The sequence below is a fragment of the Macrobrachium rosenbergii genome, unplaced genomic scaffold, assembly GCF_040412425.1.
Source record: "Macrobrachium rosenbergii isolate ZJJX-2024 unplaced genomic scaffold, ASM4041242v1 171, whole genome shotgun sequence".
In the NCBI taxonomy this organism is placed as follows: Eukaryota; Metazoa; Arthropoda; class Malacostraca; order Decapoda; family Palaemonidae; genus Macrobrachium; species Macrobrachium rosenbergii.
In genome coordinates, this window is record NW_027100729.1 from 269593 (window position 1) to 291711 (window position 22119).

Sequence of the window (22119 nt, forward strand, 5' to 3'; positions counted from 1 at the left end):
ATATATATATATATATGTGTGTGTGTGTGTGTGTGTGTGTGTCAGGACACTTGCAATAGGAAACTAAATTTAATCATTGCGGATTTGTTGGAATAATTCGTATGATTATAATCCCTCCTGGATTATCATATTAGTCAGATATAGCCTCGGATATTTGAATTATATATTTATTTATATTTAAATGTCAGTTTGCTTTAATGAAATAATTTGCTATGCAATTATACGACGCTGTTTTTTGCATATATATCGCCTTTAGATTAAAATAAATATTACAATAAAATTATAGTTTGCATATAACATATTTCAGTTGAATTTTGAAATATTTATCTATTTATGAAAATAATCTCTCGCATACGTCCAATAACAATAACATTGTTAGGCTCGTACTGCGCTGACCGTCGTAATTCATGAATTCCAAGAAAATTATCTGATAATTTATGATAATTATAATCAAATCATTAATGAAAACAAAGCTGTATAATTGAAATTTTAAAATAACAACGATATGTTTGTTGTCATGGTGGTCCGATAACAATAACAATAACAATGTTAGGCTCGTAATCCGTTTCTAGTGAATTTTATAGTGATTACACGATAAATTACGGTTATTATTATGCAATTATCAAATTATTTTAATCATATGATGATAATATTTATACAATAAAACCTAATTTCTGTTGCCATGGGGGTCGGGTATCAATAATAATGTTAGGCTCGTACTCCGCCATCGACCGTGTCAATAATAAAGTAATTTATAATTACCCTATAACTCACGATTATTATAACGCAATAATTAGACATATATGAATTATATAATTATATTCTTTAACTAAAACCGATTATCTGTCGCCGGCATACGTCTAAGAGTAATAACATTGTTAGGCTCGTAGTCCGGACAAAACCGTTTCTAATGTAATTTATGATAATTACGCGATAATTTACGGTTATTATAATGTAAAAATTAATTCATTATGAACTGTATAATTATATTCTCTAAATGAAACCGATTATCTGTTGCCATGGAGGTCCGATAACAATAATAATGTTAGGCTCGTAGTCCGCACAAAGCCGTTGCTAACGTATTTAATGATAACTACCCGATAATTTCCGATGATGAGAATAGCATAATTAACTTTTTATGATTTATGTAGTTGCATCCTTCAAATAAAACCGATTATCTGTTGCCATGTGGGGTCTGCACCCCCCCAAAATGACTTTAGGCCCGTCCCCCGTCTGTTGTGGAAACCGACTGCTGTTGTTGTTGACGTACCGGAGAGGAAGCCGCCATTATTTGACGCCTTATTTACGGCCCGCCTGCAGGTACTGATATGGTATGACGTCGTAGATATCGTAGATTTATCGTAAAGGTCCTCGTCCCCCGCCCCGGGGGGTCGATCCCGGGCATAATTGTGGGGGGGAGGGTTTGGAAAGGGGGGTTCCTACCCCCCGAACTGTTTCGTGGGATGCCTAAGGCCTTGACGATCTTCTCTCCTTATTTATTGCTGTTGATTCGGTTATTTGGGGCGTTTGCCCCGCCTCGGTGCGCCCCTGGACCTCGAGGAGGGTCTTCTCTGCCCATTTCGGCACCTGGGGGGCTGGCTTAGGCCCGTCTGGGAGCCCCCAGGGCCTAAAATAGGTGAGGCCTATTCTTGCCTTTGGGTCTGTGGGAGGCTTGGTTGGGCCGCTGGTTAGGTTAGGGTGAGGTTGGCCTCTTTACCTCCGCTGCTCTGAATTATTACCATCTTGTGCAGTATAGGCCTGTGACGAGGCCTGTACCGGGAAAAAATCGACGAGACCCTCTTTTAGGTTCGTTACGATGCCACCCTAGGGGTCTTAGGCGAGGAAGGACCCCCAAGGCTGGGATGGGTTAGCCTAAGGTCTATGGGTAGCCACTAGGCTAAAGACAAGGCCTATACTAGGAAAAAATTGACGAGACCTTTGTTGGGGTCGTTAGAAAGCAAGGTTTGTTAGGCTAGGTATGGCCCCTAGGCTAGGAGTTTCCGGTAGGCCTAAGACAAGGCCTACGCTGGGAAAAATGCAACGAGACTGCCTCCAAGGTCGTTACGACGCCACCCGCGGGGTCGTAGGCAGTGCTCGGCACCCTGTCTGTGATGGGCTAGCCTAAGGTTTATGAGTGGCCGGTAGTTATAAGACGTGGCCTACACTGAGAAAAAATCGACGAGACCACCACTAGGGTCGTTGTGATGCCAGCCTAGGGCTTGTTAGGCAAGGGACGACCCCCTGGGCTAGACTGGGATAGCCAGTAGGCTTAAGACGAGGCCTACACCAGGAAAAATTTGATGAGAATACTATTAGGATCATGTAAGCAACTCCAGCCTAGGGTTCGTAGCCGGTAAGCTAAAGACGAGGCCTACACTGGGAAAAATTTCATGAGACCTGTATTTTTCGGTTGGGATCACAACGGCACCGCCAGATTAGAGTTTGCTAGGCAATGCACAATCCCCTAGGCTAGGATAGGCTAGCTTAAGGTTCGTTAGTACCCTCAAGGATTTTCTGGCATCATGATCTTGTGTTTTCATTCATTTTAATTAACTTTTGCATAGTATATAGAAAGAAAATGATTTAGAATATATAAGTCTGATTGCAGCGCCTTTGTTTAAGGTCAGACTAAAGTATTGTTAGGTTAGGATGGATTCTTATGATGTAGGCCTTTTTGGGTAATTTTATTTTGGTGACAATGGTAGTCTAGGCTCTTGCTCATCGATTTTCATGTGTGTTTTTTTTCATATTTATATATTTTATATTTTCGCTGAAAGAAGAAACTTAAGTGTACGAATCCATCACAGCAAATTAACCTCAAAGTTGCTGATAATATAACATGTTGTAAGAGTAATTATGTGTTAGCTTAGCCTGTGTAAGCTTCTCATCATAGGCTAGGTTTGAAAACCAGATCGGCCTCAAAAATGAACCAAATTGGCCGTGAATGAAGTTTATTTTCATTCATCTGAAATTTATCATTTAAAACAAAGATTTCCATAAACTGAATGTAACTTTCCCCTCGTCATTTAGCAATATGGTTATCGTTAAGGTTTATTTTCTGAAATTTAGTACATGAAGCTATGATTTCCATAAATATAACCATTCTTCTGCAGTCAAAAATCTTGGGTAATCACACCATTTAACCCCTTAGGGGGATAGTGCCACCAGTGCACCTCATACAGTGCACTGTAGGCATTACTTGAGGTCCTTTGCAACGTCGTTTCGGCCCCTAGCTGCAACTCCATCCATTCCTTTTGCCGTACGTCGGTCCGTCATCTCATTCTTCCGTGTTACTTTCCTCGAGCCTCTCCTGACATTTTCCTCCTGTTACACCTTTCAAACCTTTTTATTCCTCTCAGTTTCCCTTTCAGCTTTGAATGACCTCATCCTAGGTCCCAGCACTCAGCCTTTGGTAATGCAGTGCATTACTACCCTAATACTGTTCGCCTTGCAATTTAATACATTTTAATGATTTATTGATTTATATTTTCTTTTTTAATACGTGAGATCTCCTCTCTTCCGTATTTTGCTTTACCTCCTCTTACTCCTTCCTCATGAACATCTTAATATTCTTTGGAAGCTTGAATTTCAAGTCAATGGTCCCTGTGGTGGGCTTGTTCCATATGAACACGTTTCATCTACTGAGTAATATAATAATAATGATGAACCAAACAAAAACTTCTTTCAGTTTTCTTCTGAAGATGGAAAGAGAAACCCACAAGATTCTTGTGTATAACTTGTTTACTGGTAAATATTTACATATTGCTTTGATCTCGAGCACTTTCAGGTCCTAACTGTGACCCTTTTTCAAGAGATGAGGTAGTCAGGCTGGTTCAAGGCCCAGCTTTCTTCACAGTTAGGACCTGAAAGTGCTCGAGATCAAAGTAATATATGTAAATATTTACCAGTAAACAAGTTATACACAAGAATCTTGTGGGTTTCTCTTTCAATAATAATAATAATAATAATATAATAATAAATATAATATATTACATTCCATTCTGCACTGCTTCAGACATGCAATCGCTTGCCATATTTGCTGTGGTTTCCTGTGTAATTCAAATGTTTATGGATATAGTGCATCTATAATATAATTATTATAATAATGAATGCAAAAGTATAGCGATTGAAGATATACACATTGCGATTAGGTGCGTGAGCACTTTTATGTCTGTGTCAGTGTATACCCAACGATTTCGTCCATTCTGCGGCCACATCTCTCCCTGTGAGGAGGTGCCAGCACTGAGGAATATTTCTGTGTGATAGAGAATGGATTGCATACATAGGAAAACTAGAAATTTTAGAATTTGATGTGTTTTCCCCTCAATTAATACCACTGTGATAAGCATAGATTTTAGAATGTCGTCTCTCTGATATACTGCACGTGGAATCTTGTGTGAAAGTAGTGAAGGGTTTGTAAGAACGTTATTTATCTTTTATCGTAGAATATTGGCAATGTCTGATGTGTAGTAGATCATGGACTTGATGTGGGTATAGCAATGTCCTTATTTTATTGTCTGCTGTTGATTTATTTTTCATGGTAGAATGATGGTTATGGTGCTGTTTCAAAGCCAGATGCATGCACTTTATTCTCGAATGTTAAAAAATGGGAAGCAGCAGAACTGCAAAGTGAAAATGATAAGGCAAAGTGGGATGAGTATTATCTGCAGAAGACATGATTTGCTCTCATCAGAATTTGAAGGGTTGACAGCTGCATGTTTGCAAACGATGATGTCAGAATTTCTTTAGGAAAAGATCAATTAATTTATGAAGATTGCAAAGGTGTTTGAGACACTGTGATAAAGACACCGACTTTGAAACCGTTGAAATTTGACGCCGTTAATCTTTTTCCGCAGTCAAACGTCAAACTGAGCAAGTCGTTGTCTTGGCTCCTCAGGCACGGAGCCGCGCAAGAAGGCCTGGCCCTGGATTCTGGTGGATGGGCCAAGCTCAGCGACATTCTGGGGAGACCGCAGTTCAAAAAGGTAACGGCCAGTGTGTTTCGAGTTGTGGTGTCGCTTCTTGAATTGTCCTAACCTTGTCTGACTTATTACGAGTTGATTTGTACCCTTGGATACCCGATTACCAAATTATTTATATCTTGTATTCATATACAAAATATCTAAAGCTTAGTAAAACCTCTTTGGCTGTCGTACCCTCGTCTGACTGGTTACGAGTTGATTTGTACTTTGGGATACCTGATTGCTGGGTCATTTTTATCATTGTTCATGTACATCTTGCATGTATGACCCTGTAAGTTCAGGTAACTAGCAGAATACATACAGTCACCAATACACAGTAGAAACAGGTCTTTATAGTTGAGCCTAATATATGTGAATGTCTAAAATGTAGACTAACGATGTTTGTCAGGTTTTGGAAACGGAATGTGAAAGTCTTTATTATTATTATAATTGACTTCTACAGTTTATTCAATAAGAGATGGGTCCTTTGGTCCCCTAAACTGCCGGGGAAGAGAGAGCGCGAGGGAAAAATTGGATAATTCACTGGTCTTTTATCGTCGTAGATTTCTTTTCACCTCCTCACTGCAGAATCTCTGAGTAACAAGCGCCTAGGATTGTATTTTGCCAGTCGACAGCCTATGTCTTTCATTTGGGAAATGGAGTAAAAACTTTGCCAGGATTAGACGTAACTTTAAATTGGCAATATCGATTTTATGTCAGATTTTGCTTTCATGTGCTTGATATAAGACCTTTCTTGTCTTCTTGCAATGAGACTCCTCTCGTCTTCTTTCTTGTACCCTTGGCTTGAATTCCCTTCTAGTCCACATGTCCCCTTTCACTCCAATCGTAGTTGTATTTGTGGAGTACCCCAAATTCCCAGTTTTATTTGTGGTATACCCCAAATTCCCATCCTGACGTAGACAGATGCCCCAGAAACCTTAGATAAAAAGATGACTTCCTGGTGAATTCCACACTTGGGACTCAACTTGGTCCCATTAGGGGGGAGGGGGGGGAATGCTGTCAGTGCACCTCAAGCAGTGCACTGTAGGCATTACTCAAGGTTCTATGCAGCGTCCCTTCAGTGCCCTAAGCTGCAACCCCTTTCATTCCTTTTACTGTACCTCCATTCATATTCTCTATCTTGCTTTCCTTAACCCTCTCCTAACAACCGATTCATAGTGCTCCAACTGCTTTGAGGTTTTGCTCCAACTGCTTTGAGGTTTTCCTCCTGTTACGCCTTTGTAGCCTCTTACTCTCGGTTTTCCTTTCGCCACTGAATCGCCTCCTAGGTCCCAGTGCTTGGCCTTGGGCCTAAATCCTACATTCTAGTCTCTCATCAACTTGAACATCAAGTTCCTGGTCCCTACGTTTCATTTTTTGTTTCTGCGTTAATTTCAGGGGAATTAGAACCCTGAAATGTTATCCTGTCCTTAAACTGGTCACAGTCGTCTGACCCCCGAGTAGTTGGTGATTAACATTCATTTCTTACAGTCTAATTGTCTTTAGTGATTCATTACTTTCAACCTTTCAACCAGCGACGTACATGGAGCATTAGAAGTAAATCTTTGGGTGAAGCGTTGTTGGAGCCTTGACCAATTTCACGTCTGAAATACGAGACCTCAGAACGTTGACTTATTGCTCTAGGGAAACTAATTATTCATATTAATCATATAGCTCGCAGATTTCTCCAAATCGAAGTCTAATCCAGCTGTCTTTCGCAGGTAAAAGTTGAGAAGATCAAGGAGGTTGTGGCCAACTGCCCCAAGCAGCGTTTTAAACTCGAGGAGAGAGAGGGAGAGCTGTACATCAGAGCTAACCAAGGTCATAGCGTGCAGGTAAATGCGTATGATCGTGGAGGAATGTATTGGTTTCGGTACAGTACCCCCCTCAGTCCATGTATCTCGCATTACTACCCTAATTCTAGTCTCCTTGCATTTTAATACATTTTTATCTATTTATTAATTTATTTTTTCTTTTCTAATAAGTCAGATCTCTTCTTTGTGCATTTCCCTGTACCGCCTCTTCTTTCTAATGAACACTGTAATATTCTTTGGAAGTTTGAATTTCAAGTCACTGGCCCCTTTTGTGGGGTTCATCTTTTGAATAACAATGATAATAAGAATAGCCAGGTACGTCCAGAGTCTTGCCTTCAGAGAAGGAAAAGGATGATCGCCGGCACTTGAACGCTCAGACACCCTGCTGTCGGCATTACTAAAAGGGCGTTTGCAACGTCCCCTCCGCCCCTAAATGCACCCACTTTTTAGTTTTCTGTAAAAGAAAACTATTGAGGTGACTTTGTCTGTCCTTCTGCACTTTTTCTGTCAGTCCTCAGATCTTGTTAACTACTGAGGAGGAGGCTAGAGGGCTGCAAATTGGCATGTTGATCACCCAGCCTCCAGTCGTCAAGCATACCAAATTGCAGCCCTCCAGCCTCCTACTGATTAGACTCCTGAGTAGTTTTTAGGCTATTTGAGGTTAAAGTTAGCCATGATGGTGCCTCTGGCACCTCTACGGGTTCCAACAATGCAGGCCACCACCGGACCGTGGCTGAGTTTCACGGGCCGTGACTGAGGCCACCACTAGACCATGGCTGAAAGTTTGATACAGCATTATACGCTGTACAGAAAACTCAAATACACCGAAGAAACTTGGGCACATTTTTTACCTGTAAACCTTTTACTTGACCTCCATTCCATCTTCCTTTCTTCAGTCTTGCTGTCCAACTTCTCTAAGCATTTCTTGTCGTAGCTGTGCGGTTTTCTCCCAGTTCCACCTGGGGCTGTTGGTCTTGCTGTCCAGCCACTCTAACTCCACTTTGCTGTCTTCAGCGCTGAATGGCCGATAGTGCCCACCCAGTGCTTGGCTTGATGGCCAGACTTTCTTAAAATCAGAATACAGTATTATTATTATTATTATTATTATTATTATTATTATTATTATTATTGAGAAGATGAACCCTATTCATTTGAAAGCAGCCCACACAAAAGGCCCCATTGACTTGAAATTCATTACAGCGTTCATTTGAAAGAAATTACAGAAGGTGATAGCAAGTACAGAATAAGAGATCAGTTATGAAATAAGGAAAAAAGATGAATGAATAGAAAAATAGATAAAAACACAATTGAAGTATTGAAAGGCAAGGAGAAATAATTTTTAGGGCAGTAGTGCATCGCGTCGCCGTCTAAAAAAATCGGAGGTTCCTCGAGCAGCAGCAGCGTCAATTAACCGTAACTCCTGCGGCGCGAAGCCACGCGTGGGACACTTCGCTTTGCCGTCCAGGAATGTACGGCGATGCTGTCGTGTTAAACTGATGAATTATATTTCGGGGACGGGCGCCACCCTCCTCACAAACGGGTTACGTTCCAGGCAGCTGTTTGTATGTTGAAATGTTGAAGTACAGTTTGATGTCAGTACAGTACTGTGTGTTTGTTCATCCACAGTACACTGTACAGACGGTACTGTGTGTACAGAATAGGCTTGCAGAACAAAATTTGAACTTGTGGGCGACGAAGGGCCTGCTCTGAACACAATTTGAATTTGCAATCCTGTTTGTTGATCTCATGAATATTTGTAAGTTGAATATGTTTGTAAGTAGGGTGGAGTCTGTATTTAGTATTATTTTTTTTTAGATATACACAGTGGTAAGACAGTCTAGATTAGTGATGTAAAAAATACCCAGTTTTTTTTAATGTAGGGTGGGGAAAAAACTGTATTTTTCCGTTTTTTTCCAAATTTTTCCGGTACTTTTATCATTTCTTATATTATTTGTATGTCTCAGAGTTGCCTGCTAAAGAATGAATTCTTGAAGGTTAAATTGTTTACATTAACTAATAATTTCAACAACTGACATATTATCAGGCTTATAAATTGATAATGCAGTGTCCATTATCCTATGTATCTATTACATAAGTAAACTTATTGCAATATTTCCTAAGAAATTAGCACAGCATTACCAAACATGTAGCACGAGTTTCTTAAGCAAATTATATAAGTAACTGTGAGAGAAAGACTGTGTACCACACAGCCACTCCTATAAAAGTTGCCATGTGCGGCTGGATATCGTAAGTGGTGTATTGTCTAAATGTTATTTAGAACACATCAGCTACAATAGACTAATTTTATACAGAGTTTTTGTTTTTAGCTTGGTTTCCCATTATTGAAGATTTTATACGAGAAAAAACTGGTTTTTTTTTTTTTTTCCACCGGAAAAAAACCATTCACATCACTGATCTAGATCAATTTCAAGTTGTAGTGTGATACTTGTACCAGAGATAATCCAGTACAGTACATGAAATGATACTTGTATCCATGGTGTGACTCATAACAAGAAATCCATGTCATATAAAAGCAAAGCTTGAATTATATCGTGGTTTAAGCTTGAAGTCTGAATTAGGGACCTCTTGATATCGAAGATGGTGTCAGGTGTGAAATGTACGTCTCAGCAGATTGATAAAAGTGGTCCTAGCCAATATTTTTTATTTGTACCATTTACTCAGTACTGTGTGTCATTTAATCTATATTGTAATGAACTTTGTAGTGTTGATAATTTACAAATTTCTCAGTTTTTTGTATAGTTGAATTCATACACTCTGGGATGTTGTATAATACAGGAAACTAAGTAGTATTAAACGTCGGAAAACATGCAAAATATGACGGGTAGCATAACATTAGCTTTGACAAACAGCCTCTCCCCCTGTAGGGAGGAGTTAGTGCTGTCAGTGCGCCTCATACAGTGCACTGTAGGCATTAATTTAGAAGTTTCTTTGCAGCCTCCCTTCCAAAGCTGATATGACCCCTTTCATTCCTTTTACTGTACCTCCTTTCGTATTCCCTTCCTGACAGTTGTTTCAAGGTGCAACTGCAAGAGATTTTTTCCTCCTGCCTGTTACACCTTTTGAACCTTTCTTAGATGCGTGGATGTGGCCTTGAACTGGAGTAAATGTTATTATTATTATTACCATTATAACATCAGAAGTCCCCTCAGTCACATAATTGAGAACTTTCCAGGTCGAAGATCTGGAACTGGAAGAGATAACAGTGGACGAGGGGACCCCGGTCATCCACGGGACTTACTATGAGGCCTGGGAAAGCATCAAGAGAGAGGGCCTTCGACGGATGAACAGGAACCACGTCCACTTCACTTCCAAAACGCCGGACGAGGTCGCCGGTGTCAGCGGCATCCGGAAGTCGTGTCAGATGTATGTTTACATCAACCTGTCAAAGGCACTAGAAGGTTTGTGTCGCAGTTCTGTGTTGACGTCGACCTGTCAAAGGCACTAGAAGGTTTGTGTCTCAGTTCTGTGCTTACGTCGACCTGTCAAAGGCACTAGAAGGTTTTGTGTCTTGGAGGTGTCATTAAAGTTAACAGTTCGACTTGAAATATTCTGTGCTTAGCAGCAACATTGTTGTTGTTATTTTTCCCGGTGCTGCCATTTTATAAGTGGTGCATTTTTAGATAAATCTCTTAAATCGAGTGTTAAGTGTAAAGCATAATGTACAGGTTAGTTTGAGTGAGGAACTACATGGAATTGCTGTATGGTTTCTAGAAAATATTCAGTTGCAGGCTGTATAATACAGGCTCTTTGTTACTTATAGGAAACCTAGAATACATTCACTTGCAGGGTATGTAATACAGGCTCTTTGTTACTTATAGGAAATCTAGAAAACATTCACTTGCAGGCTATGTAATACAGGCTCTTTATTACTTATAGGAAACCTAGAAAACATTCACTTGCAGGCTATATAATACAGGCCCTTTGTTACTTATAGGAAACCTAGAAAACATTCAGTTGCAGGCTATGTAATACAGGCTCTTTGTTACTTATAGGAAACCTAGAAAATAGGGTCTTTGCTACTAAACAGACTTTATTATCTAGAAAATAATTCAGTTCAGCCCCTTTGTGGTTTGTTGACTCACCTATCCGCAGATTTTTCTGTGGAATGTATACCCACATTATTCGCGGGAACTTCGCCCATTCGCGGTATTTTTCATAGAGAAATATTCACTAATTACTGCATTTTCATATTTTTGTGACTAAATGCATTTTTTATATATATATAACTATTAAAATACTCAGATATAAACATTTTTAGTTTTTTTTTTTTTTGGTGTAAACATTTTTGGAGGGGTGTCAAGTATTCGCGGATTTTGGCCATTCGTGGGAGGTTGCGGTACGCATCCCCGGCGAATACCAGGGGGTCTACGTCGCTGAACAGGCTTTATTGAAGTGCAGGCTTTAATACAGAGTCTCTGTTTCTTAACACACTTTGTTACTTATCCAAAGCATGTGTTAAGTTGAGGTGCTACTTATATGTGTTTAAGTTACGTGATTTCTGTGTTGTCAGTCAACTGGGGACGAGTCGGTGTATACCAATGTCAGACCACTTCAGTTGTTTGTGGAGATATTAGTCTGTTCCTCGCTGTATGTTCCCCGTCGTTCCACTGTGGAACCGTCGTGTAATTAGAACCTTTGAAGTTCAAGCAAAGATATAACTCATTACTACCCTGAAACAGTCCTCTTTGTATTTCAATAATTTGCTTACATTTTTTTTTTTTTTTATTTATATTTAAGCTTATTTATTTAATTTATCTTTTTTTGTAATACTGTAACTGAGTTCTTTCTGTATTTCCTCTTACCTTCTGTTAATTCTTTCAAATGAACACCGTAATATTCTTTGGAAGCTGCTTGAATTTCAGGTCAGTGGATATGGTTCATCTTCTGAATAATAATAATAATAACAACAACAACAATAATAATATGATATGGAAACCACATATCTTTGTTCCTCATGCGTCAGGTCTCGGGCAAAAATCTGTTATAGGTCGAAATCGTGGGCCGAAACAGCAGGTTGAAATCTCAGGTGAAAGTCGTAGGTCAAAATCGTAGAATTGTTGGTCGAAACGGCAGGCTTGGATCACAGGTCAAAATTGTAGGCTGAAATCATGGGTCGAAATCATAGGCCAAAATATTGGGCTGAAGTCGTAGGTCGGCATCACAGGTCAGAATTGTAGGCCGAAATCGTAGGGGCGCAAAGACCTGTTCTTAAGCCCCTATGGAGGTCTTATTGTAATGAACAGTCCAGCTTCTCTATCTAAAGCTTCCTCGTAATTTTCACATCGTGAATGAAATCACGTCTCAGTCCCCACAAAGAGAGATCCTGCCTTTAAAATCGTTACGATTACAGATCCCAGTGCCTTTCCGTAGAGGCTAGTGCCGTCGGTGCACCTCACGTTTTTCAGAGTAGGCATTACTTGATAGGGGTCTTTGCGGCATCCCCTCTGCGGCGCCTAGCTGCAACCCGTCCTTGGTCTTTGGCCTAATTTCATATTCCATTTCCACTTCCATGCTTAAAATAAGAGTTTAGTAACTGATCCTTTGGATATCTATGTCTGTCATAGCCACCACTATGAATCAAGATGATTTTAATTTACAAAACTACGGGCAAGTGAAGACCCAGACCAGGTGGGAATGCAAGCAGAAGGGTCATCTGTCAGGAGAGCTCACTCATGTCACATCTAATCCCATCTTCAGACAAGCAGACTTTGGGAAAATAGAACGGTTATAATCGATGGCCCCTCGTCTTAGACGCGGTACCTGACAAAGATGGCTGTACAGGACGTGAACATGTTTACGACTGTGAGCTTAACCTAAATTTAGCAACACTTAGACTTATCAGACCCCTGCTTATCACTTTTCACTTATCACTTATCAACTGATAATGGGTTTTTTTTACCAGGCCACGTATTTAGACGTGTTGCATTTTTAACGTAAATCTCCTCGTCTGAAGATTTGGTGTAAGGTGCAGGTTAGTTAAGGCTACAGATAATGGGAGGTTACCTTTAGATTTTGTTTTTGTGAAAATGTTGAAGAGTAGGCTATAGTATATAGCATCTTTTCCTTACCAGAAGGCCCCTGGAACATTTTAAGAAGATGAACCTTATTCATAGGGGAGACGTCCCCCAAAAGGCGCCATTGACTTGAAATTCAAGAAGCTTCCAAAGAATATTATGGTGTTCATTTGAAAAAAGTAACCGAAGGTGATAGGGAACAGAAAGAAGAAGTCAGTTATTAGACAAGGTAAAGTGAATTAAGAGTAACTGATAAATAGATGAAAATATAAGTAATTTATCAAGATACAAGTGAAATTGTTTTAGGTTAGCAGTGCGTTGCACCTTCGCTTGAACTTTTAGGTTCCGTGGCACAACATCCTCAGGGAAACTGTTCCACAGTCCAATGGTGTGAGGAATAAAGGACCTCTGGAACTGTCAAGTTTGACAGTGAGCCACATTAACTGCATATTGATACTGCTGTTCAGCAAATATGGTTGTCCACAGCAGGAAAATTGTGAATGTTAGGAAGCAGAAAGCTACCACCATGAACCTGGTAAGTCAGGTTCTCACTCATAAAATGCTACAATCCAGGAGCGCTTAGATTGATCTAAGGTGATCTTAACCAAACAGGGAGACGCGCCTTTCCATATCGGCCGTGAGTCGAAGTTTTAGGAGTTTAAAAAGTTTTTATCCATGGAATTTCTGTCGAATTCAAAGGATTCCCAAACAAAAATGTGTAAATAATGTGACAGTTTTATAGTCTGGTATTATTAATGTTCTTGATGAGAAATCTAGTTTGATTGTCTTTGTCGTCAGGATTAGGCCAAAGAGTAGTGTGGATTTTGACAGAAGTCTCACCAAAGGTTTGCTTTGTGGCAGAGCAAGAATTGGTTACGTTTTGGAAGGCTTAGAAATGTAACTTTTACTGAGCCTTGGGAGAGGTTTATGGCCCACGAATCATGACACTATAGTTACACCTCTTCAGAAATTTGATTACTTAGAAGGCAAGTTTTGAGACTTGAAGAGGTTTTAAGTACAGGATGTCATGATTCTTTGCCAGGGTTCAGTGGGAAGACATATTAGGAATAAATCAATTTTCAGGGAGAGAGAGAGAGAGAGAGAGAGAGGGCATTATGATACAGATTCCAGTTGTCCTGTTTCAAGCAGATTCCATGCATACAGGTTGACAGTAACTGGTTTTATTTAACCGTCACGAAAGACTGTAAACAGCTAAAGTTGACGTGAAAACGACACAGAAGTCGCTGAAACGCGATTGAAAATGAAATGGCAACAATGTTCTCCTTGCATAAGATTAAGAGGATGTCGTGCAATTGAACTACAGAAGGTCAAGCGAAGATGCAATGCAGTACTACCCCAGGACTATTCTCATTTTTTATCTATTAATTTATTTTTTCTTTTCCAGTAAGCGAGATCTCTTTTTTTCTCTATTTCCTTTTACTTTCTCTTACTTTATCCAAATGAACACCTTGATATTCTTTGGAAGCTTGAATTTCAAGTCGATGGCCCCTTTTGTGGACTTGTTCCCTATGAATAGGGGTCGTCATCTTCGGAATAAGAATAATAATAATGGTAGGTTTTGTTAAACAAAATGGCAGTTTCAACAGCATTTATTTTATATAGTAAACGCTCAGTTCGTCTTATTCATTGTTTTTCTTGTGCTGGAATGGTTGCAAGCAATTGACCAGTATTCATATCCGGTGGTTTAGTGGTGTTTAGGAGGTAGTTCTCGTTGAAGGTCGGCTGAATGATGCCCTAACGAGGAGGGCGAAACTAGTCGACATTCAACGAGAACTACCGCCTACACATCACTAAACCACCGGATATGAATATTGGTCAATTGCTTGCATCATAAACACCATTTATTGCCATAATTATTGTGATGTTCCAGTTAACGACGATTTTCAATAACCACCAAATTTGACTTTGCTTTCCTCACATTTACAGCACAAACCTCATATATTACGAAATCACTCCTTCATTTTCTTTACAGCGCCATTTTCCAATTTCTGCTTTAGATTTCGAGTTAAAGAATTATGTAAATGATTGTGTGTTCCTTCGGACTAATGCCGCTATCGCCTCCTACCGTTCCTCCATTCAGTTTCTCTTTCTTCCACCTTGCTATCCACCCTCTCCAAACAGTTGTTTCATAGTGCAGCTCTGAAAGGTTTTCCTCCTGTTATGCCTTTCAAACCTTTCTGTTCCTCTCAATTTCCATTTCCGGGCTGAATGACCTTATCGTAGGTCCCAGCGGTTGGCCTTCTGCCTCTATTCTGTGTTCTGTTCTAATGTCACTGTCCTGATTATCATTACATATTTGCTGGTTGGTGGATACCTCGTCTCGCTATAACTTTTGTAAATCGCTTAGTAATGGCACCTAACTATTTTACAACTCAGTGTTATTGATTCTCAATTTTCCTGCTCCTTCGTAGGTGGATTGAAGTTCTTCAGGTCAGCCAATGATGTCATTCTGTGCCCGGGGAACCATGAGGGCATCGTACCCACTGAATATTTCCTCAAAGTTGTGGATCGGAGCTCTGGTAAGTATCCGAGCAGAGAGTAATGGTGTACTCCTCCTTAACTTTCAGTTCCAAGCTCCAGAAATAATTTATTGCTTTCGTTTTCCCCGAATAGTCCTCTGGCCGTTCTGCATCATCATTCTTTAGGGTTAGGTAAGAGAGGTCATTTCCTCAGCCTCAGGTTCGAGAAGAGATATAGGTTTAATTGTACGAAAGATGTCTTTGACCTGTAGTGGGAATGGGAGATCCAGGGCTTACAATTTTTAATGCTTATAAGTAATTTCAGCAGTAAGATTTGTGGGGACTGAAGGCTTGTGTTTATGCATATGTCTGTCATTAAGGAAGGTAGCTTCACCCACCTAGAGAACTATAGTGTAGTGTGAATAAACACTTAGACTGACTAATACATAACCCAAAATATCGTCAAAAGTCATAAGAAAACCTTACTTTTAATCATATGGGTGTCTTGTTAATGTCGTAAACTGCGTTTTTATTGAGTTATTCATAAAAAAAAACTCCAAGTTTTGACCATTTTGCCCTTTTTGGAGCCGTATTCCTTCCGTCGCATCGATGTCGTCGGCATCGTAAACCCGGAACGTGCGTTGTAACCTGGGAAATAATTTTTGATGAATGTATTTGAAGAGTATCGTAAGCTCGGAATGTCGTGAGCCGAGCACTTCGTAATGTTGGGACTGCCTGTATTTAATTTACTGACCTGCTCTTGTTGTACTGTTCATGTAAGTCAGCTGACAACCTCAGTAAACAAAAGAAAGACTTACGAACCCGAGTGACAAACCGTAGTCGAGAGCGCTCGCAACCTTCCGTCACTGCCGCAGTCTCCTTACCGTACGTCTCATGACGTCACAGCAAAACCATTGTCCCATTCCAAACGTAAAAAGAGGACTGGCTCTGCAAACACCCAATAAAATGGACAGCATACTCTGCACCCTCACTAACCCATTTAATGAAAGTAACAAAGTAATAATGATTAAATTTACAAAAGTGCGTACAGTGGACCCCCGCCTATTCGAAGTTCCAGATTTGCAGTTCACTTGTTCGCGGATTTTTCCTTGGAATGTATATACACATTATTCGCGGAAAATTTGCCAATTCACGGTATTTTCCATAGAGAAATATTCACTTAACTACTGTATTTTCATAATTCCCTGAGTAAATGCACTTTTTGTGATAAAACTATTAAGATTCAGGTATAAGCATTTTAAAGGGGTTTTTTAGTGTTTTTACTATCAAAATAGGCAGTTCTGAGCATTTTTAGAGGGGTGTCAAGTACTTGCGGATTTTAGCAATTTGCGGGAGGCTGTGGTGCACTTCCCCTGCGAACACCGGCGGTCGACTGTAATATATTAGAATTGAATTACCTGTCCCCTATCCATGTGGATAATGAGACTAAAAAACGGACGGATAATCGTAATGTATCTTGTGCAATGGACTCATACATTGGTAAATGTTCATGTGACTATTTAGATACGTGGACATTGATCGTCATAAGCTACTTTCAGGAACTTTGTCAGAATCTTCATCAGTTTCAGCTACCCCGTAGGAGGGCAGGGCTGTCTGTGCACCTCACGTGACACCCTGCAGGCATTACTCAGGGTTCTTCGCAGTGCCCCTGCCACGGACCTTAGCTGCAACCCCTTCCGCTCCTCCGACCGCACCTCCGTTCGTGTTCTCTATCTTCCGTTGTCTTTTCCTCGACCCTTGCCTGACAGTTGGTTTCGTAGTGTTTCCTCCTGTTACACCTTTCAGGCCTTTTCATTCCTCTCGGTTTCCCTTTCAAACTGTCCTAGTCGTCTTGGGTCCTCATCGTAGGCCCCAGTTTTTCATATTCCGTTTCCATCGATTTCAGTCTAAGCAGTCGTGAAATTTTGAAGGAGTTGCAATATACTAGCTAGAATTTAATATACTTTTTATTTCGTGGGAGATGCATACCACACCCCCGCAATTAGCTAAAATCATGAATACTTAAAACCCCTCTAAAAACACTTAGAACTGCCCATTTTGATAGTGTAAACACAAGAAAAACCCTGCGAAAATGCTTACGCCTGAGTATTTTAATAGTTTTATCACAAAAAGTGCATTTATTCATGAAAATGATATGAAAATACAGCAATTAGTGAATATTTCTCAGTGAAAAATACCGTGAATGGGCAAATTTTCCGCAAATAATGGGTAGGTATGATCTACAGAGAAACCTGCAAATGTGTGAGTCTGTGAATCGGGAGGACGCGAATACGGGGGGTTTTACTGTACAGGTAACAGTACGAATCTTGAATGAAGCAGTAATTGTTTCCCAAGGTGAGTAAGGGCAGTCCCCAGGTTACGACAGGCTCAGCTTGCAACGCTCTTCAAATTTATCCATCAAAAATTATTTCCCGGGTTAAAACACGTTCTGGGTTTACAAAGCCGATCCGATGGAAGAAATATAGTTCGACAAAGGGCAGAATGTCAAAATTTGGAGGTTTTTTGATGGAAAACTCAATGCAAATGCAGCTTACAATTTTCAACAATGTTTCCAGTTACTACAGAACCCTTTCCGTAAGCCTGGGGTTACTTGTAATTGTTTTTGTCGGGCATTCCCTGAGAAAAACCGTAAGTTGTACAGAGAACACCATATGCACAAAATAATTGTCATGAATATTCGGTTTTTTGTACCAACAGCAATCTTCATAACCTCAGTTGATGAGAAATAATCATTATATAACAATTAAGAATTGAGAAAGTTTCACATATATATATAGAATCAAGTGGTCGCTTTTGACTGGATATATATGTGATTGCAGTTAACCACAGTGCCCTCTCAATTTCTCAAATTCTTCTCATTTTTTTTTAATACACTTGTCACCACAAAGCCTTAGATCCAAGTGCAAAAATATAAAGTGATTCTGACACGACAAGGTCACGTTGCTGACCTGACCGTGGAAGGTGGTCAGGTCAGCAAGATAATCTCATCCTCATATTCTACAGTAGATCCACATGGGAAGTTAGTGCCATCAGTGCAACTCAGGCATTGCATTGTAGGCATTACTTGAGGTCCTTTGAAGCGTCCCTTCAGCCCCTAACTGCAACCCCCTTCATTCCCCTGACTGTATCTCCGTTAATACTCTGTCTCTTCCGTCTTACTATCCTCATCAGAATGACCTCGTATTCTTTCATTTGGATCGAAGGCTTTGTAGTGACAGGTGTGTCCAAAAAGTGGGTATTATAATCACAAAATTTTACATTTTCCCAATGAATTTATCTCCACGAAATCCAAAAAGTTCCAGTGATGCTTTAATATAAACTTCTCTTTCACTTTCAGGAGACCAACTGTTGTAGAGGAATCAAGAACTTTCTCATTTAACTGGCCAACTGCACGGATAACGACCTTGCCCTCTGATGCACCCTTTCTCCAAGAGTATGGAATATAATTGTGTGTTGTGCACCATAATTCAAAGACTTTGTGAACTAGAATTGAAGGATGGTTTAACAGACACTTAGGGAGCCATTTTTATTCTCACGGACAGGTTCTGTAAATGAGGAAATGATTTTGATGGTTGGGACTGCTTGATGGTCATCCAGGTGTTGTTTTTTGCAACTTTATTTGTGTATCCACACAGAAAAGTGTTAAAGTGGTTAATTTGTGGACTATTTTTGTGTTAGTGGCTTTCAAAACGCTTCAGAGACGGACACCTTACCCTTTTTGTGTTTTGTACACGTCTGCGATGGACGTACACCCCCGTTAGTTTAGTATAGAGCACTGACGAGGGTCATGCATGAATTTTGTTAGGTACTCGTGTGGCAGAAGCGTTCGAAACGCTTCAAAGACACTTGCACTGTTTCGTGTTTCATAAGCGTCTGCGATGGACGCAGACCTGCAGTAGTTTAGCACAGAACACCGACGAGGGTCTTGCACAAACTTTGCCGAGTACTTTTGTGGCAAAAGACATTTTCACCCGTTCGTGCACGTCTGCGATGGACGTAGACCAGCATTAGTTTAGCGCAGAAGACTGACCAGGACCAGGCTCACTCACGTCGAAAACATGGCTGGCGGGCAGGACATCACGGACCGCCTGTCGATGGCGTGCACTGTCTGCAAGTCGGGGCCCCTGGAGAAGATCCACTACGTCACGCACATCCTGGGGAAGAGGCACCAGAAGAATCTGAAGAACAGAAGCAAAGCTCTGAAGAAGGACGAGATGAGCAGGACTCTTCACGTCACGGGTGCGTTGATGGCCATCCCTGTTACGGGTGTCGTAGGTACCTCCTGTATCCCCCTGTAGCTACCTCCTTATCCCTGTAGGTACCTCCTGCATTCCCTGAAGGTACAGTGATGCCCCAGCTTCGCGTACCTCGACTTAGCAGACTCCTGTCCCTATCAGTTGCATTGTTTTGATCAAATTTCACAGCGATAAATTTTTAGATAAATCTCTCAAATTGAATGTTGAGTGTAAAGTACAGGTCACTTTAGGATGGGAACTAGACGTACTTGCATATGTAAGATATCTAGAATATATTCACGTGTGTGAAATCAAGAAGATATATATTCCAGTTCCATTCCAGTAATGGTAAACTTGACTATTGCCATTCCATTCCAGGCTTCAAAAAAGACACCCCTCTGGAGACGCTGGTCGGTACCTTCTACAGGTACGAGGTGGTGAACATAAGCCCCTTTCTAAGCTACTGCTTCATGGAGTTGAAGAGTCGGTACGTATCTCTCTCTCTCTCTCTCTCTCTCTCTCTCTCTCTCTCTCTCTCAGATACAGGTGTTCAGCAAGCAACAAAGGAAATTGTGGCCAGTCCACATACAGGTTTTGGTCCTCGTCAAATCTCAAAAGGCTCTCTGTACCGTCTTCGTCTCTTGAGATTCATCTCTTCTCCGTCTTGGACGTCTCAATCTACTCGTCGGCTTGTAAATTCGCCCATTTCGAAAGCTTGTTTTGGGGCGCCCCTTCGGCCCTTAGCTGCGCACACTTTCCAGCCTTTGAATCGACTGCCATTCCGGCTTCCTTTCTCCCAACTTCTCAGGTAGCGGGGTAGCGCTGTCGGCGCACCTCACACGATGCACTGTAGGCGTTACTTAGTAAGGTTCTTTGCAGTGTTCCTTCCCTGGGCCCTAACTGCCACAACCCCCTCCATTCCTTTTGCTGTACCTCCGTTCATATTCTCTCTCTTCCGTCTTACTTTCCTCGACCCTCTCCTGACAATTGTTTCACTGCGAAAGGTTCTCTCCTCCTCCTCCTCCTCCTCCTCCTCCTCCTCCTCCTCCTCCTCCTCCTCCTCCTCCTCCTCCTCCTCCTCCTGTTATGCTTCTTAAACCTCTCTATTAGCTCTTCGTTGGGTGAGTCGGTAGAGCTGTGGACTAGCACTGGCTAGGCCCGAGTTCGAGTCTCCGGCCGGCTGATGAAGAGTTAGAGGAATTTATTTCTGGTGATAGAAATTCATTTCTCGCCATGATGTGGTTCGGATTCCACAATAAGCTGTAGGTCCCGTTGCTAAGTAACCAGTCGGTTCTTAGCCACGTAAATTAAGTCTAATCCTTTGGGCCAGCCCTCTATAGGAGAGCTCTTCATCAGCTCCTCCTCAGTGGTCTGGTTAAACTAAGGTATACTTAACTTTAAACCTTTCTATTCTCAGTTTGCCTTTCAAACCTTTTCAGCCCTGAATGACCTCGTCATTTCCAATTCCTTCCACCTTGCTGCCCAGCCTCTCTAATCTTAGTGCGGCTGTAGGATTCTCTCTTAGTGTCACCTTTAGATTCTTGTACTTCGTCTCATTAATTCCATGAATCTCTTAATATCTCTCCTATCTCGCTGTCCAACCACTAATTGAGACTTGGGTACCAACCCGTTCATTGTAACCTCCGAATGTATCTCACTGTTGCTGTTTCTTGTATATGATTTCGCCTTGCATCGCACTTAATTTGTCTGTGTAATGTATTGCATTTTTATCTGCTTATTTAATATTTTGTTCATTCATTTTCTCTCACTCTAATAACCGATCTCTTTCTGTATTTCCTGTGACTTTGAAGTTAACACCGTAATATTCTTTGGAAGCTTCGTGAGTTTCAGGTCTGTGGCTCCTTCCGTCGGCTTCTTGTTCCATGTCAGTGGGGCCCTTCATCTTTTGAATAGTAATAATGGTGATAATAATAATAATAATAATAATTGTAAGTACTATGCTTGCAGACTGGTTCCATTCCGAGAACTCGTTCGCAAATTGATTCAGTTTTAAAGCCGAACAAAGTTAGCCTAGGCACCCAGCTTTGTAGTTGGCCTACAGCATAATGCACCTTGCAATTATAAAGCTTTGTATCAAGACGATTTGATCACTTCGTGAAATAAAGTTTGTAATAGATAAAAATCATTAATCTTTTTAATCTTAACTTGGATATGTGGCAGTGAAGTACATGAAATGAAGTTCGTATGTCCTATATGTCTTGTGGAAACTCAAGTTCGCATCTTTGAAAGTTCGTAAATTGAAACTTTGTGCGTAGAGAACGAAAGTTCGTGGGTTGGAACTCTGTAGCTTATGTGAAGGACTGTATCTATTCACTAAAACGTACTTGCTTGTAAATTTCTTAACTCAGGTTTGTGCTACGATTTTACTAGCCTCCATTGCAATAAATCCGTAGTGTATCTATTCACTTGAAGGTACAGTACTCACTTTTATATATATTAATTAATACTGGCTTTTTGTACCCTTGTATTGACTGCCATTGGAATAAATTAATATCGGATATTCACTAAAAGGGTACTTGCTTATACCAGATGGTGCTATAATTTTACTTCCA

General features: G+C 40.7%; 1 protein-coding gene across 2 annotated transcripts in view; it reads left to right on the forward strand.

Moving 5' to 3' along the window:
* Window positions 1-1067: 1067 nt before the first annotated feature.
* LOC136838120 (tRNA 2'-phosphotransferase 1-like) overlaps window positions 1068-22119 on the forward strand; it is a 34792-nt gene continuing 13740 nt past the window's right edge. The window contains exons 1-6 of one of the 2 annotated variants that reach the window (XM_067102968.1): window positions 1068-1331; window positions 4857-4985; window positions 6683-6796; window positions 9969-10194; window positions 15243-15350; window positions 18649-19550. In XM_067102968.1, coding sequence (XP_066959069.1) covers window positions 1329-1331; window positions 4857-4985; window positions 6683-6796; window positions 9969-10194; window positions 15243-15350; window positions 18649-18665 — 597 coding nt within the window. In that variant the 5' untranslated portion in view covers window positions 1068-1328 and the 3' untranslated portion in view covers window positions 18666-19550. Of the gene's footprint in view, window positions 1332-4856; window positions 4986-6682; window positions 6797-9968; window positions 10195-10273; window positions 10295-15242; window positions 15351-18648; window positions 19551-19924; window positions 20034-22119 lie in introns of those variants that run through there. The other variant, XM_067102967.1, reaches the window with a different exon arrangement.